This window comes from Thermobia domestica, chromosome 16 (genome assembly GCF_964235325.1).
Source record: "Thermobia domestica chromosome 16, izTheDome1.hap1.1, whole genome shotgun sequence".
NCBI lineage: Eukaryota > Metazoa > Arthropoda > Insecta > Zygentoma > Lepismatidae > Thermobia > Thermobia domestica.
Window position 1 is genome coordinate 155,826,740 of NC_137469.1, and position 18,856 is coordinate 155,845,595.

An 18,856-nucleotide genomic window follows, 5' to 3' on the forward strand; every position below is an offset into this window, starting at 1 on the left:
TTTATTTTTTGAGTGTTTTGTCCAATGTACACCATATATCACTGACATTATAATTAATTTTATGTGTAATGTATTAACTTATTTTACATTGTATAAAACATAATCATGCCTGTTTTCTGTATGGTTGCGAAACATGGTCGCTTACTCTGAGGGAAGAACATAGATTGAAAGTATTTGAGAACAAGATCCTGAGACGAATATTCGGACGGAGAGACGGGAATAGGGAATGGCGGAATCTTCATAACGAGGAACTACATAATTTATACGGATTATCCAACATTGTTACGGTCAACAAATCTAGAAGGCTCAGGTGGGCAGGTCATGTAGCCAGAATGGAAGAAAGAACGAACGCTTTCAAAATCTTAACTGGAAGACCAACCGGAAAACGACCATTAGGAAGACGTAGGCGCAGATGGGAGGACAATATTAAGATGGATCACACAGAAATAGGAATACAAAGTAGAAACTGGATCCAATTGGCTAAGGATAGAAGTCAGTGAAGAGCTTTTGTGAAAGCGGCATTGAACCTCCGGGTTTCATAGGCCATAGAGTTACTTAGTTTATGTATTTGCTTATTACATACTACATGGAAGAAGAAAGAAAACACAGATCATGCATGAATTAAGAACTGCAACCGGAAGTAGGCTCAAATCTTAAAAACGGTGCGAGATATTGAAAGAAATAATCGAAAAAATCTCCCCTTTACGGTATCTCTTGCCGATTTTTACCAAGACTATTTCAGTTGTGTCTGCAAAGGGACATGTACAGATGTGAGGAATTCGAAGGAGATTCATGATCACATATGAATGATGCGCTGTGTAAAGAGCACAGGTTCAGCTAGTCTATATTTTAAAATGCTAGGTTTATACGTTCGTATCCAATCCTTTTGACAATGAGATCTCGAAAACCACAAGTGCTACAAACGTGCCGTTTTCACTAGTCGATTCCAAATTTTGTGTAGATTGTCCACTTCTAATTGAATAGGCTATTTATAAAACATGGTCGTTATTTCTTTATTACATTTTTAGGGGTACACTGGAAGTACTAAAAGTTTTTTGAAAAGCATCATATCCTACGAGTTGTGCATTACTACACAACCTAGTTGTATACAGGGGATGCATGTCTCTAAGGCGTTTGTTTCATGACTAAATGATAATGAAAACCGAGGGATAACCATTTTCCACTCTAAGATGAATTTTTATTATTTGAAGTGTTTTGCCATATATTATTGAAATTATAATTAATTGTGTATGTAATGGATTTGCTTACATAGTGCATGCAAAAAGAAAGAAAACACTGATCATACATGAATTACAATCTCCTGGAATTACATCTCCAGGAAATAGGCTCAAATCTTGCAAACGGTGCGAGATATTGAAAAAAAATATCAAAAAATTTCCCCTTTACGTGGTACCCCTTGCCGATTTTTATCAAGACGTCTCTGACTTGTGTCTGTAATTGGAGACGTACAGATGATGTGAGGAATGACAAGGAGGTTCATAGTCATATGTGAATAATGCGCTGTGTACAGAGCGCAGGTTCAGCTTGTTTAAATTAATTTTACTTTATACGTATAAATAATTAAAATAAACAACTCATGTCAGTTTTTTTTCTTACTCCAGTGTAGCGTCCCTTTTAAACACCGAAGGTGTATGAGACGTGTACCTACAATTTAAGATAAAAAATGAGATGAACTCTGTGAGTTTAACGTCCGACGATTATGTCATTTAGGTTAAGAAAAATGATGATGAAAGTAAGTGAATGATGATGGAAGAATTGGTGGAATGAGACAATAGGATCAAACGGGAATACCCCGAGAAAACCCACCAACACGATGTCCATCACAAAATTACTTGGCCGGGGATCGAAACAGGGACCTCACACACCAAAGGTAGGCACTCTGCCACAGAGCCACCGTGCCGTGCGAGTTTAGGATACAACTCTAACCATTGCTCACACAGAATCGGACTAGGGGCCTCATACACCAAAAGAGCGCGCGCTAACCATTAAACCAACGGGGAGGGAACTCATTTCAACTGTAGTTGGCGTTAAGACATTTCTTGAGTTAAGAAAATAAAAGAACAATTATGAATTTAAAAAATCTGGGAGCAAAAATTAAAAGTAAACTCAACGTTCATGGAATAAGGACCACCAAAATCTTCATTTATCCAATTAACAAAGATCTAGTTGCTGCTATATTACGGGCCACTTGGAAGAAAGCATAACGTATATGTATAATATGATTCTGAACAATATGATAGAGAGCGTTCTTCACTCATCAGAAGCTTGGCTTCCGATAGGTTAATCTCCATATATAAAAGGCCAAGTTCTGACTGACTGATAAACACATGTTGACAAAACATATGATTTGTGATATGAGGTGCCACTAAGAATGGACTTTTGGAATGTCGATGTGGAAAAGGGGAAAGAAGGATGACAATTGTTATAATAAGATGTCTATATCTAGGAATCTCTTCAGGTTAGAGGTACGAAATTTGATATTTGAACGTCTCATTTAAGATAATTAAATTTGTGTTTCAATGTTTTCTTGTGTTTGACCTGCAGTGAAAAGAAAAGAAAAAAAAAAAAGATTGAGGATGGTTTTCTCAAATGTCCATAAGGTCCGCTATACACTAGAAGATAGTTCCTAGGAAATCTCTTACGATTTATCTTCGGAAAAATGTTACGACATATCTTGTAGGAAATCCTACTCTTTTGTGCCATACTGTACACGAGAAGATTTTTTCTGTCTGATCTGATTACGTGCTTGAGAAGTTCAACATGCATTTCTCACTAAATATTAAGCTCATATGTGCAGCGCCCACATGTTAGGATTTCCTGTGAAATGTTCTTTCAAAATTATATTACACTTCACAAATTTGCGAGATAGATAAGATAGCACCATGATAACTACGCCCATGTTTGTCAATTGTTAAATTGCACACCTCTAAAAAAAAAAAAAAAAAATGGATTTCCTCTCACCTGATGTCGCATAAATCGAAATCTTACGAATTTTCTTTCCGAAATAGAGCATGCTCTAAACAAGAGAAATCTCATAGAATCGTTCAAAATATATGAAATGGCATGCGATCCGATGTTATGCACGCTGAGATTTTGAGTCGAGAAAAAATCGTAAGAGATTTCCTAGGAACTATCCTACAGTGTATAGCGGGCCTAAAAGGCATTCAAGTTTCTTGTGAAACTGAGTTCAGACGAATTGTATATCAAAGGTACAGAAGGAAGAACCAGAAATATTGTCCATAGTAACGCATGGGAGCATTTACTAGACCTATACAAAACAAGCTAATTTTTAAGTTATTGGTCTATAACCTTTCATTAAGACCATATATATATATATATATATATATATATATATATATATATGAACCTAAGGTGAATAATGATAAATTTACTTTTACCTTTCTTTCTTCTCAAAGAAGTATAGAATTCTTTCATAAGAGAAGAAAAAAAAAACAAGGTTTATTAATGATACTTGAAGATCACTGACTCAGGGATTGTGCGGTGAAGGCAGACATGAAATATGTTGCAGTCAAAGCAACCAACTGACCACATTCATTACACAGTCATAAAGTGAGAAACAGAAAATGAAAGAGAGGGGGGAGCGATAAAAAAACTACGCACATACCGTATTGTTACGTAATGTTATAAAACGGTAAATCAATCCTTCGAAAGAAAGTACTATTGTCCACTTCATTCACGTGTCTGATTGCAGAAACGATATATGGATACATGAGACTTTATTGAAATATATACATGTCTAGTTCATCCAAATTTAACTTTGACAGGAAAAGAAAGAGGAAACTGCAACGGTGCAGAAACTTTACAGAAGTTATTCTTTTAAAAAAAATCACCAATTTATCGTATATAGATTTAAATATTGAAGAATCATATCCCCGTATAGGTTTCACACTTACGTTGTTTTCTCCGTACTTTATATTTCAGCTGGATTCCGGTCGTTATAATTCTATCACATTGAACCATACCTACATTGACCACCCATTGTTCAACAAAAAAATATCCAATGATCAACCTAATAGAATCGTATATTTGTACTGAAATTAATCCAGAGGTAAATTGGCAAATTAAACAGGTGAAAATTGCAAATTAAACAGGTAACTAGTTAGAAAGAGGTCACTTTAATATATTTTACTCCATATCACTGACACCAGCTTTCTTTCTAGAGTGAATGTTTCCAAAGAAGATAATTTGCATTTAACTAAAGTTTAAGTTAAAGGTTAGATGTATTACACCGCTTTAACCAAAACTAGTCAACGTTAAAGGAAGGTGTGTTTTATTCTTTAAATAATATACTTATTTGGGAGAACAGTATTATAGTAAGACAATAGACTCTACTTTTGAAAGTTAGACGAAAATGGACAATAACTCTGATAAAAATATTTAATACTTTGCCTTCTTGTACAAAACAACCTTCTGTTCATTCTGCATAGGAATTATATTTAGAAATATCAGTAATTAAGAAAGAATAAGGAATAATATTAATGTGTGATGACTTTATCACTTTTGTATGGGTGACAACTTTTTTGTTTGTTCGTGTTTAAGTTCCTTTTTACAACAAAGGTTATATAAAATGTGAATCAATTTAATGTGAGATTCGAAGCACAAGTATTCCCATGAGGAATAGAATGCGGCTCCAGTGTCGAGAGTGGAAATATTAATCATTAAATTATGAATGATAATACAATTCTTGTTTCGTCATTGACGTGTTTTGAGATGTCAATTATGTCAAAGCATTTCCTTCTATGGCTGTTCTAATTGGTTTAATTAAAGTGTTACCTAAAGATAGATGCAATGGTCGAATTGGGAATAAATGGCTACCAGTATGCTCGTATGCATAGACTTGCCTTGAGCATACTTGTACGGGAACTTCAAAAAGATGTCCCTCTTTTGTCAAGTTAATGTGCTCTTTTATTTATCTTTTCCCACACGCAAACTGTAATATAGAATTTTGATCTCGGGTAGCTCCAGAAGCGTCTAAAACAGGGGAAAACTAATAATGATGTGCCCAAGGTTATTTCATAATTATCGTAGGAAACTGATAAAGAAGTGCACTTTAATAAGTTTACTCAAACTTGAACGACAGCGCAATTCAAGAAAAAAATGAGAGAGAGAGAGAGAGAGAAAGGAATGACAAATATGCACTTGAGCATTCTTCAATATAGGAAAGCTGATTTTAAATTTTTACAGCTCCTATGATTTCTGGCACCTAAATTTACTACCAGTATTCCATACTAGATCATGCTGCCACTGTTAACATTATGAAGTTTCGCGATGATGAAATATGAGAATGAGAGGGTACGGAACGAAGTAGGAATGTATTTAAAACTCAATAAGTTTTCACTGCGGTCAAGCTAATCAAGTATCTCCTCCTACTCGCCCCTCCTTAAAAAAAAAAAAAATCTGACCTTCATGAATTGGACCACGTCACCGCAAGTCAGCGTCACTGTGTTTTGCAGCACACCACGCTGCTCTTAGACGCAGCTCTCAGATACCTGCTACCAATGACCTATATAGGGCGGATACTCAAGGAAATCACATTACAGAAAATAAAATATTGGAATAAAATGCAAAGAGGACAAGAAAGAAAATAAAAGAGAATTGAGTAGGTTTCTGTTGACAAAAGAATAACTTACGTTATGAAATCTATACTCTGTGTAACCATGATTAAATGGCAAATTTGTTTTCTCTATGAAGGCTTGGAACTTTCTGACCTTTCAATTCGATACAGTAAAAGTACAATTAGAGCACAATCCATCCGTCAGTTCTTAACTCAACTGCTAAATAACTCAAGAAGAAGAAACCACATGCCAACTTCGGAACTGAGCCCCTTTAAGGGAGCACGATGGTTCTCAACATTTGATCTGAAGATTTCTTGTTCGTTCCGCGTCCATATGAATTAGAGACAACATCGTATCCATGAGTTTTTTCGGAGTTCTCCAGTTTCCTTCCACATTCTTATTCCACAAATTATTTCATAGCTATTTACTTTCATTAATCATCAGTCTCTTTCAGGCAACAGGGCATAACCGTGGAACGCAAAAGTTAGATTCTGCATTTTTGAACCGCTTACAAAGTATTAATAAATGAAACTGTTACTTGTTTTCAAACCCAAATAAAACTTTGAGTAACCAACATTTATGAAGTTATAAACTACCTACCCATATCCACATATCTGGCCTATGATTGTACATCTGAATATATTTACTCGGTTATCTAGTAGCACTCTGTGCACACACTGGCTCAATTTCTAATTTTTCTTACATTTTTTACTTATTTTCAAGTTATTTATTAAAATTTCGGAAAGCAGTAGGAAGTATAGTGAAGACTCTTAACGAGAGACATTTACGTCTCCTCTGAAAACGTTTGAGTGTTTGGAGCGTAGTATAGTGGACAGACAGTGCAAGACATTTTAGCGTAGCCATGAATTGGTAATGACGTCCAGCAACTTGAATAACTTGTAATTAATGCTTAGATCATTGAAGTTATGAAGAATATGTTGCATAAAAACACCTAGTGACTACTGCAGGGATATCATGGGTCACCGGAGTCAATTGAGTCACGACTTTTGTCAGCGTCATCCGGGTTTGGGTCTCCCTTTTCAGACCCGGCAACCTGCACAAAGCAGATAGCCCGAAAGCAAACGAAATGGTAGCTCTACAGCATTACTGCACAATTTGATAGTGGATTAATGATGTCCACTACTCGAGCTCAAATATTTACGTGTTTGATTTTTAATGAAGATACCATGTCATGACTACCTCAAATTTAATTTTCATGTTTACTGAAAACTAATGCAATGGATTGGAACAAAAAATATTTGCAAAAGGATTTAACCTACTGTTTGGCCTCAGCGATATCTCTCACTCATATTCTACACAATAACTTTTACAGGTTCGTTTGATTAAATGTAGACGATCTCTCATAAGAAAACATTTATTTTTTGCGTGTGTGTATGTGTAATTCTCATGCGTTTGTATTCTGATAGACTCTGTAGTTACCTTTCGTTGCAATGCTTCGACACAGGCACACATAACAAGGAAGAAATGCGGTGAAAGAAAAGAGAGTGTGAGTCTTTCTGATATCATTTCATTAGCAGTCCCATACATGCACATATTATCTCGTCGTCTCCAGGTCACAAGTTAGCGGGATTGGTGGGCCTCAAGTCTCACTGATTTCGGGTCACAATTCACTAAGTTCTTGATCCGTTCCATCATTGGACTATTGGAAACATTTCACATGAACTTCGTATGAGTGCTGAGTCCGTTTGAACAATATATTACAAAAACTAAGCTATCGGAAGAAGCGCATACGAATCCAAAAGTTTTATAAATGTACATGAAAGTCCTTGTATGGGCCAGTTCATGTTCTATTTCACGCGTTTTTAACTTCAGAAGCGCTTACTTCTCACCAAAATTGTATTGATGACAAGACATGGTTCTTACAATCAGAACAACCAACGAAACATAAAAATCAATCGCCAAGGCTGAAAAACACATTCCTGTAACTGAAAACTTTCTGCTACAATGGTTTTGGAACGATTACAATGCGTTAACTGTCAATCGCTGTGGGTCCTGTGCACAGCCTTCCAGAGCGAACATGAGGGAAACATTAAAAGTAACGTCCTGTTGCAGAACAATGCTAGACCATATACGGGTAAGCCTACCATACGTCCCGTAAAAAACGGGACAGTCCCGATTTTGGGCCCAAATGTTCCACGTCCCTGAAAATTTAGTCGAGACAGGCAAATATCTGGTATTTTAATTCCATCCCATTTCTGCTATCAATATCAGTTTATTCGAAAAGTGAAAAATCAAAAATTTTGACGTTTGCTGGGGATCCTGTAATTAGTGAATGAACAATAAGCTGTAGCATGTAACAGTACCGAGCAAGTTATCACACCACCCTGTCCGACTTGATAGGAAGCGAAATTTGCAATGTTACTTTTCCATTGCACCTGGTGGAAAGTCGGACACTCTCCAACATCATAAAAACAAACAAAATTAAGATGGTTTTGAGTGTTTCTGCATCTACAAGCGCAGGAAAGATGAGTGACATTTTTCCAGCAAGGCATTAAATAAGTTAACAAAAATTATAATCTTTTTGAGAGGTTAGGAGCACAGAACTGTGCTTTGGTCCAGGGCTTAGAAATATGCAAGCTGGTCCTAACAATTACATACGACACAAGGAGAAACATCAGCTATTTATCAGATTAAACTGGCAAACGTAATTTTGTCAAACACAGCCATGTAAATAAATATTGCTGAATTCGCGAAGAATATTGACGGTAGATTGTATCACTGATTTAAATAATTTGCAAATTGTTTTCCTGTAAAGCATTTTAAAAAGATATCATCTTAAGTTTATAAGGAGAATCTTTTGTAGTTTTTACGGCGAATCTTGAATGTTTTGAATTCAATTGTAAACATCTTCAGTTCGTACAATTAATTGCAGGGAACGAAGAGAGAAAAGTAGCTGCGGCGAAATCTTTTAGTTTTACGTCTCACGGTTATGCCTGCTAGGCTCAAGGAGACAGTAATGATTAGAAATGAATCAAATAGTGGAATGAAGAAAGTGGGAGGAAACGGGAGGACCCAGAGAAACCCCCCCACGGGTTTGTCCACCACAAAGCTCACTTAGCGCGAGCTGGGATCGAACCAAGGACCCCATGCACCAGAGATGAACGCTCTACCACTGAGCCACAGCGGCTTATTATGCTGTTTATAACCAGAGCTACAGTTCACTGGATTGTGTTGGAAAGTGTGGAGGGGAGATCTAAGTTGTCCCGTATTCTCACGAAGAAAATATGGCAGGTTTATATACGGGGAATGTCAGAGATTGCTCCGAGAGTTACTGAACATTAACCCTAACGCCCCTAAGTGCCACTCTGTGACTGTCACACCTTTCAATATGTAAAGAAGTTATTAGAAAGATATTACCTCCCTCACCTCCAAACAGGAAGTTCCAAATATATTGGTTTCAGCAGGAGTCAGTTTCTTTGCGGCGGGTATTAATAAACTGGCAAAAAGTATGGGGCCATTGACATCGTGTAGGAGGGAATACATAACGACAGCGTCACAAAGTGTCGTATCTCAAAAAAAATCGAAAATTGAGATATTTTACTATGTAGTTGCATACACTGACTTCTACAATGTCCCAAAGCGACAGATCTCTAATATGCGTTGTTTTGACGGTGGTGATGACGTCACTGTGTCGTATCTTGAGATGAAGCATATAAACCATTTTCACAAACAGTCGTATCTTGAGTTACGACAGTTTGTGAGCAACAGATCTTTCGCAACTGGACAGTTACGCCTATATTCAAAGCAATTAGTTTATATATACAAAGTGGCCCAAAAGTAGGTATACAGTCCCGTACTGATAAACTCATTGCTTTTTATATCATTTCTTATTGTTATCCATCAGGTAGTCTCAGTTTCTTTATCATTTGTTCCTAATGTATTTTTACTTATATCTTAAGCTCGGAACAGCCGAAACAAATAAACTTATAAGCTAGAATGTTATACTTGATCAATGCGGGGCTGTAAACATATATATTTAAAGGCATGGAGCGTCCTCAGGTTGCGGATCGACATGACATGACATTTTTGAGTTTTACGTCCCACGGTTATGCCGGTTAGGCTAAAGGAGACGGTGATTATGAGAAATGAATGAAATGATGTAATGAAGAAAGTGGGAGGAAACGGGAGAACCCCGAGGAAACCCACGCACACGCTATTTGTCCACTACAAAGTTCACTTGGCGGGAGCGGGGTTGGAACCCGCGACCCCATTAAACAGAGATGAACGCTCTACCACTGAGCCACCGCGGCCCCAGATTGCGGATCGAGGAGAAGGCCTTTAGATATAGAGGTTAGCTGCGAAGATACTGAATAAGTCGCGGGCAGACAAGGAGTGGCCCTCCAGCTTGAGGGTTTGGGTGAGCCTAACAAACTCATCCTATAATAGAAAAAAAGACACTTTTTCAGAAACAATCACAGAAGCCTCGAACCAAGACTGATAACTTGGCACGACATCAGCAAAAGAAAATGGATATGAGATTTGGAACATGGAATATTAGAAATCTTTAAAGAGAGGCGCGTTAAAACCCGTAATGAATGAGTTGGAGAAATACAGGATGGACCTAGTAGGAGATCAGGTTGGTTGCTATGATGGGGTATGCGGTGCAAACACGTAAGAACATCAGAGAAATTTCTCTCCGATTCTTTGAACAAAAATGGCATGGACAAAATGAGGGAGATTCAGTCCACAGTGCTATAAGCACATCTATTAAGCACTGTGGCAGTAATTTTGTACCCTCGCAACTTGAACCGATTGTTAAACTGGCAAGAAAAAAGAACCCATATACCGATCATTGTGTTGACAGAAGCGATGTATGAGACTAGATCTCTGTCCCAATGTCTTTGTATTCTGCTAGCTACACGTGACGAAATTGGAGATCCAATCAATTGGACGGAAATGCGCGAAGTAAAAGTGAACAAAGACTATCCAAACTGCATTCAGTTTAAGACAAGTCATTTTGAGGACACATAACTATTTCCTTGAAAAGAACGCAAATTGAATCCACCAGATGGAAGTTCCTACTTTGCATACTTGTCAAAAATTATCGCTCCAGAGAAGTACGAGGACTCGTTTTGATTGATTGATTTTTAACGTCCCTTTCAGCAGCGAGGCTATATGAGACGTGGACCTACTGATTAACGTGGAATCCGAACCACATGAGCTTCCGCCGGGAATCGAACCCGGGTCTCCCACGCCTACGAGGACTCGTTATGATTGTGTCCGGGCCCAACTCCAATCATTCGAAACCCTGAACATGTTCAATTTTACAGAAACTTACCACATTAGCCATCCTTCTCAAGTGCAATATCAAAGCATGCAATTTGCAAATTACTTTGCAAGATTTTATATTCTGGCAACGACAACTTGATAGCATTATTTTATGTTATGGTTAGTATGCTCTTAATATTGTGTTTCTTTTCTGTTCTCAGGAATTTCGTTTTACCCTCAAGAATCTCAGGAAGCATTTGTTAAATTATTTTGTGTAATAAACACGAAGTTTTTCAATAAAAGTGCAATATATTCCGATTGTTCATCTATTAATGTAGTTGTCAGTATAAAAAATATGCGTCGTATCTTTCATACAAAAGAGGATTACCATCGTCACAAACTGTCGTATCTTTTTCCCGCCAGATTTTCCACAAGCTTTTACAGGCAAATTCCATAAAACTTTCTCCATTGACTTCCTATGCTTTAAGTTATAACTTGGTAAATTTTCTCTCCTTTCGGTAAAATAGATTTTGAGTTATGGCTGTTCAAAGTTGTGTGAAAACCTAAAAATCGCTCTCCTGAAAAGTTTAGAAAACTGAGATACGACAGTTTGTGACGCTGTCGACGATATGTAATATGAGTGCAATGTCTAAATCAAAGTATACGACCGTTAGAGATAACTCAGGCGTTATGTGCTAGACTTATGTTTAATTTGAATTACTTGCATCATTACATGTATAATGTAACATTCCACCATGTTTCAATTCCTGCAAACCAAATTACCAATAGTTTGTTGAATTCCTACGAACAACAGTTTGACTTTGAAAAGCCTATACAAATTTCAGTTGTAAATTAAAATCAGATGGTGTTTGCAAAGTGAGAAGGATTTCAAGCTTCTACTGGTCCGCTACCTTACAACGACATCTTGACAATGACTACCGCCTTCCACATACGCCAACAGATGCCTACTTCTACTATATTGAAAGAAATGGAGAAAAGGCGTGTACCTTGTTTCAAAACGTCATTTCGCTTACACAGATGCTTTGTTTCTGCAACAGAAGCTAGCCTACCATCTGTGCAATTACACTTTATAGGTATGATTATGACACAGAGAACAGGTGTAGAATAGTAGCTCTCAAAGTATTCTTTTAATAGATGAATGAAACAATAAATTTAAAATTCTGCAACATAATATTAATCATTGTGGCAGGTTGTTCTTCGAACAATAGGCTACTGCAACATTCTCTGGATATTCTGAAACCAGGTATGTGTTGTACGTACCACGCTTTCCCTAAGAAGAGAACTACAGTTTGGAATGTTTAAAACAGCAGCAAGAATGGTTTGTGTACAATATGTATGTTTTATTGAGCAACTCAAATTCATTTAGAATAAATAGAACTACCATTGCTTTTGTTTTCTGCAAAAGTTCATAACAAAATAAAAGTCAATAGTATAACGCATATTTAAGGAATGGCAATTTCATTTCTATATTATATTTTATGTAATAAAAATTTTATAGGCTGAAATCACTTAGACAAAGACGAGGAATTCTGCATACTTGACACATCTTTCATATCCTAACATTTGAACTTGAAAACAAGTAAATATCACACATATTCTGATAAGTTTCGTTTTGTTTTAGAAATCAAGAGAGATAAATTCTTTAAAATAGAGAAAGACTGAATATGCTATTAGCTCCTAAGACTACTAATTAGCAACATTCTAGAATAATACATTAAGGCTTACAAAAATAATCATCAATCTATTTGTTGAATTATAATTATGGTTTTCCCTATAAGTTAATGCAAATGTAATACAGTGGGAAAACAAAAAATCAAAAGATTACTTTATAGATAGTTCAAATATATTATTTCTGTACCATGATTTTCCTTAATTAACTCAACGCTCTATGCCTTAGGCTAAGGAAGACGGACGATTATTTTAAAGTGAATAATCATTTCAAAAATTAGTGGAATAAGAATGTGGGAGGATCAGAAAATTAACAGGCACGGGAAAATCCCGAAAATAACAATCAAACCAGAGATTCCTCGCACTAGAAATAAGCACTCAACCATTGAGCCACCGTGCCTCAAGAGTTTCTTATCATATTTCCGTTTTCGTTATGAACTAGCTGAAATGTTTCTTCCTCCCACAAAGAGAAAAAGTTTTATGAAAAGTGTTTCAACCCCTCCTCCCTCACAATACACATTTCAATGAAAATATAATGACAAAAATCCTTAGCTCAGTGTTTCTTTCAGAAAAAAAATGTTCCGGGGGGCGTATCGGGAGCACATATTATATTCACACTGTACTATTATATTTATTATATTATAGACGTATTACTTTGTTCTACTCTGGGGGGGCACTTTCAGAGCTCCGGGAGGGCAATGCTCCCCAAAAACATGTCTGGAAGGAACATTAAGCTTCACCCCCTTCCCACCTCCATGCCATGGAAGCTGAACTTGCATTTAAACGGCATCGTTAATGCAACTATTCATCTTAGCTACCTCAAAAACTATGGATTGAACAATAATATCGGTCGTTTTCGATTATTATTTTCATATGTTCCCCCTTCTCATGCACCCCCTCAACCCAATGGAGAAAATTGTCAACGTAATATCATGCAATCCCTGGTTCAGCTGTTTTCCCGTGATTTTATCACACACAAACACACGCACATTCCTTTTCACTGAATTTCAAAAATTCCAACATACACAATTTGGTCCTTTCTAAAGAAATGAGATTGTTATGTTTCTCGAACAAATTTGCTTCCTTCCGTTAGATCTGAGCACTCAGAAAACAAACAAACAATTAAATATATATTTGCTCTTGATGTTTGTGGAAAATACCAAATTCAACTTGCAAACAGGCAAAATATTATGTATATCATATTAAGTTTGATATTCACTTACCCCTTTTGCTTTGAAGATTTGGCCAAATTTCTCAAGCGTAATATTTCCGTCACCACACAACACATATGCGACACTTTCCACTTGTTCCGCGAAATCTATCTGCTTTTCATCCCTAGAGAAACGAGGGAAAAGGAAGTGGCAATTAGAGAGATAATAACATAAATCAACAACACAAAAAATCGTATATTTTCTATTTTAATATTTTAAAGATCAAAACTCAGTAATAATCATGAGTCACACATCCACACAAAATTTAACGTGATCGCACATTATTGAAATAAGGTATATTTTAACGTCCAACAGCTAAGAAACTCAGCTTACAAAAGATGGAAAATAAACAATGGCTTGATACTGGTTTGACGCTTGACTACCACTGATCTCAATATATTACCGTGTGCTACAAATTTCTAACTGGAATGATTTAGTATCTTAGAAACTTTTTATACTTGGGGACAGAGCGTAGCTCATCTGAAATATGTAACACCGTGTATTTAGACAACTCAAGGATGAATTTAACTTATCTTCTTAGATAAGAAATGAAATAATCAATTTCTTTTGGATATTTTCGACATCACACCACAAGCTATCAGGACTCGAAATGGTTTTAACTATAAAAATCTACTAAATCGTAATGGCACAGAAACTTAACCATTATGGTTATCCAACATCGTAAATAGATGTAATACTCACAGGTGGTTCAGCTCTGATAATCTCCAATCGATGTCTTTACACTATGCGATCTTAATTACCACTCCCCAGTCTACCCTCCGTCCTCAACCAGCACAACCCCTTTCCGGGAGTCAGGTGCTTCCTGGTTGTAGCTTAGAGCTTAGCTCAGGTCTCCTTATGAAATGCCTTAATTTGTTATTTCCGTATAGGAAAACTTCCTTGTGGTGTGATGCCTACATTATCTGTTTTTATTTTCCTAAACAGTTTGAATATCACTTCCTTGTTTTACAATAATAAACAAAATAAATTTACAAAATACATGTGAGGATTTTGGGTACTTTATAATATTATTTTTAATAAACCATGTGTAACAATGAACAAATACTGGTTGAAATATTTTTGTTGAACTTCAGTTTTCAAACCATTAATGCCAGCCATAACTAAAGCGTCACCATACCTCTGTGAAATTAATTTGTTGCTGACATTGTATACTGAAACGTTTTCCCTGTGTTGAAACAAATTAGTATCAGGTTTTCGTTCACCAGTTTGCAGCACCAAATAGAAAAGGTACGATTTTGTTATTTGACCTTCAATTCACGTACTGTCGTACTGCTCTTCAAGCTTATAGACATACCTTCTACTCTGTAACAAAAATGCTAGCAAAAGTCGACACTTCTTTCGTCATTTTTCCGCCAGATATAAATCCAATATATCGCGCATTCCCATGGAGTTTTTAAGAAACCGATCAATCCAGTGGCAACTGCCTAACCTGATAGGTCAATAGCACGCTATTAGGATGGAACAAATGTAAATACGGTAGAAAGTGTACAATGTTTGCTTCCATTAGTCAACGGTTTCTACTCCATTGCCATGTGAATATTTAAGGAAATGAAACGGACTGCATACATAAGTGACAGCGAATGTATCTTAATACGTATCACCTTTGCGAAAAGTTTACAGAAACTTCTAAAATTGAGAAAAGATATTTTAGTTGTACAGTTATTGGCATAAGTTTCATATTGTTTTTTTTTATAATGTCCTAGTTTATTGATTTCCAACTAAGTAGTGTGTAACATAGAAGCACAATCTGAGAGAAACACAGTAAGGGAAGAGGAGGAACATATGACGTAGAGGAGCAAATGTTGGCAGTGTACGTGTACTCGTGGAACCACAAATACGCATAGTATGTCTACAAAATCATTGGCATAGCTTTCGATGTTCTTGTTTGCCTGTCATCCTTGTCTTTTATCAGGGCCATTGACCTGCCAGTTCCTTTCACTGAGAAGGCGAGAGGTCAATTGTAACTACAAAAAGCATTCAGTTAAAAATAACTGTTCCGGTTAGCCTCAATATCATACAAAAACATGCAAACACAAACACATCACTGATGAATGCATCTACATGCTTATAAAAAAGGTAGCAAATGCATCCACGTGTCACCACGGTGGTCAATAGTTTTCAGACCGTTCCTCCGCGTTTTCTATATTGAATATGAGCAAATGAATGAAATATTTGTACTCTATAAATCAAGACACTCACTGGACAAAAAATTAGTCACCCTTGTGCAGAAGGAGAGATGAATCTTAAAGCCTGTACAGATGGCGCAGCAGTCGAGTCACGTGCACAACTGTGCGCGCACTGCCTCTACGGAACCATAAGGCAGCTTCAGTCAGTGAGACAAGTGTGTTGCAAGTGGATAGTGTCCGTCAAAAATGTGTAAAAGTAACGATGTAACAGAGTGGCAAAAAGGGGCAATCGTGTTTGGCCGTGCCCATGGCCATACGGCGAGGAAAGTTGTTGGATTTGTTGGTGTTTCGCAGCGAACTGTTCAACGCGTGTACAAGCAGTGGTGTCATACACGTGGCCACGAAACACGGCGTCAGAATTGTGGTCGGAAGAAGATCATGACTGAAAGGGACCGGAGACGCGTTTCTCGGCTTGTCAATGAAAATCGGTTCCAAACCCGACAGGAATTGCTGCAGACAGTGAATGCAGGTCCATCCCAACCTGTTAGCGAAAGAATATTACGACGGGGACTGCATGCATTGAACATTTGGAGTCAGGTACCTCGCAAGGGGCCATTGCTCACACAGGCACATAAAGCTGCGCGTCTTCAATGGGCCAGAAATCACCAAACGTGGACAGTAGCTGACTGGCGGAAGGTAATGTGGTCTGACGAATCACGTTTTTGCTTGTATTCCCACGACGCACGTCGTCGAGTGCACCGAAGGCCACATGAAGCCTTTCATCCTGAATGTGTGCAGGGGCATGTTCAAGCCGGAGGTGGGTCTAAGATGTTTTGGGGGTGTTTTTCTTATCATGAATTGGGCCCACTTACTGAGGTCACCACTACAATGAGCCAGCATGTGTATTTGAACATTCTGGATGAGCAAGTGTTGCCTTTTAGCCAACATCTTCATCATGAGTATGCTGTGGAGACTCCTATTTTTCAAGACTACAACAGCAACGTTCATAGGGCTGGAACAATTTGTGCGTGGTATGATGAACACTCCCGAACCCTCTTCCATCTAGATTGGCCTGCAAAGTCACCAGACTTGAACACCGAGTTGAGTTGACTTTGAGTTTTACGTCCCGTTCAGCAGCGAGGCTATATGAGACGTGGACCTACTGATTAACGTGGAATCCGAACCACATGAGCTCCCGCCGGGAATCGAACCCGGGTCTCCCACGCCAAAGGCGCGTACGCTAACCGCTTAGCCACGGATGAGCTCCAGACTTGAACACCATCGAGAATCTGTGGGACATGTTGGAACAGCGGGTAAAACGCCGAAATCGGCATCCACGCATTTTGGCGGATTTGCGCGATGAAATCCTGAACGAGTGGCTTTAACTGGATGTGACATACCTGCAAAACCTTGTGGACTCGCTTCCAAACCGAATCCAGGCGGTTATCAAAGCCAGAGGTGGTGTTACACGCTATTAATTACTGCTGTTCACGAATTCTTGAGGGGTGACTAATTTTTTGTCCGGTGAGTGTACATGCTATGCATGTGCACCCGGCAGTTCAAAAGAAATATGTAATGCAATAAAACCTGTCTTAAATGGGCGCTTTATTAAACGAACATATTTCACGTTCCCATGAATTTACTGGCGGAAATCCTGTTAAATTCCCTTCGTTAACCAGAAGCTGTATTACGCGGACAACGCAAATTAAAATACGCCTCTTAACCTAAAATTTCAAGTTTCGGAGTGCAACATTTAGAAACCTTTTAGACATTCTATTAGAGGTTAGATATATTTTGAGCAAAACAGGCAGGGATGTGCAGACCGAAGCAGACACGACGGATATACAGATGGTGATCAGAAAAATGGAAACACCTGAACGAAATTGCAACTTACCAGATTAATATGGTGTCGGGCCACCTTTCGCCTTCAGAACAGCCTTGATGCGACGTGGGATGGAGGCATAGAGGCCGTGAATGGTAGCAAGTGGAATTTTACACAATTCCTCGTGCAGGGCACCGGCCAGTTCTGTGAGAGAGGATGGAGGTGGGAATCGTCGCCGGAGTCGTGTTTCCAAGACAGACCCCAGATGTTCAATTATGTTGAGATCTGGGATTGGGTGGGCCAGGGGTGGTGTTGAACTTCATCCCGATGTTCCTCAAACCACGCTGCAACAACGTCAGCTGTGTGAATGGGTGCATTATCATCCTAAAAGATGGCGTCATTGTCCGGGAACAACATCCGGCCCCTAGGATGCAAGTGGTCTCCTAAAATTGCGACATAATCGTTGGCAGTGATTCGTCCGCTAAGTGTGACGACAGGTCCCAATGAAAACCATGATATGGTGGCCCACAGCATCACCGAGCCGCCGCCATGTTCCACAGTTGGGCGGAGACACTGTAGATCATAAGCTTCTTTGGGCGTTCTCCACACATAAACACGGCCCGTGGTTGGGAATAGGGTGAAGGATGACTCATCCGACCATATCACACGTTTGCAGTCCTCAACGGTCCAAGTTGCATGGTCGCGGCACCATTTGCGACGTGCGAAAGCGTTATGGTCCCTGATGAGCGGTTTGGCCCGTGCAACACGACCCCGTAAGTTCATGTCATGTAACTCGCGGCGGACTGTGATTGTCGAAACAGGGTGGGGGAGGTGCTGATTAAGTTCCTCCGTCACTTGCTCCGCAGTGACACGACGGTTCTGCGTGACAATGCGCTTTAATACCCGGCGTGACCTGTCACTCATGATTTTCTTCCGCCCACTGTTCCGCTTCCGCGATGTGGTTTTCCCGTGTGTTGTGTAGGTCATCATCACCTTCGATACTGTCCCACGCGACACACCTAACACAGTAGCCACTGCCGTCACGCTCACTCCACATAACCGCACATCAACAATTTGCCCTCTTTGAAAATCTGAGAGGTCTCCCATTTTACACTACCTCCTCTGCTGCAGCCACTGGACACTGCTGTTCCACTTCGCCTG

General features: G+C 38.5%; 1 protein-coding gene across 3 annotated transcripts in view; it reads right to left on the reverse strand.

Moving 5' to 3' along the window:
• Window positions 1-18,856, reverse strand: part of Nox (NADPH oxidase) — a 613,528-nt gene that overhangs the window by 255,527 nt on the left and 339,145 nt on the right. For all 3 annotated transcript variants that reach the window (XM_081743205.1, XM_081743206.1, XM_081743208.1), the window contains one exon: window positions 13,739-13,850. In XM_081743205.1, coding sequence (XP_081599331.1) covers window positions 13,739-13,850 — 112 coding nt within the window. The remainder of the gene's footprint in view (window positions 1-13,738; window positions 13,851-18,856) is intronic.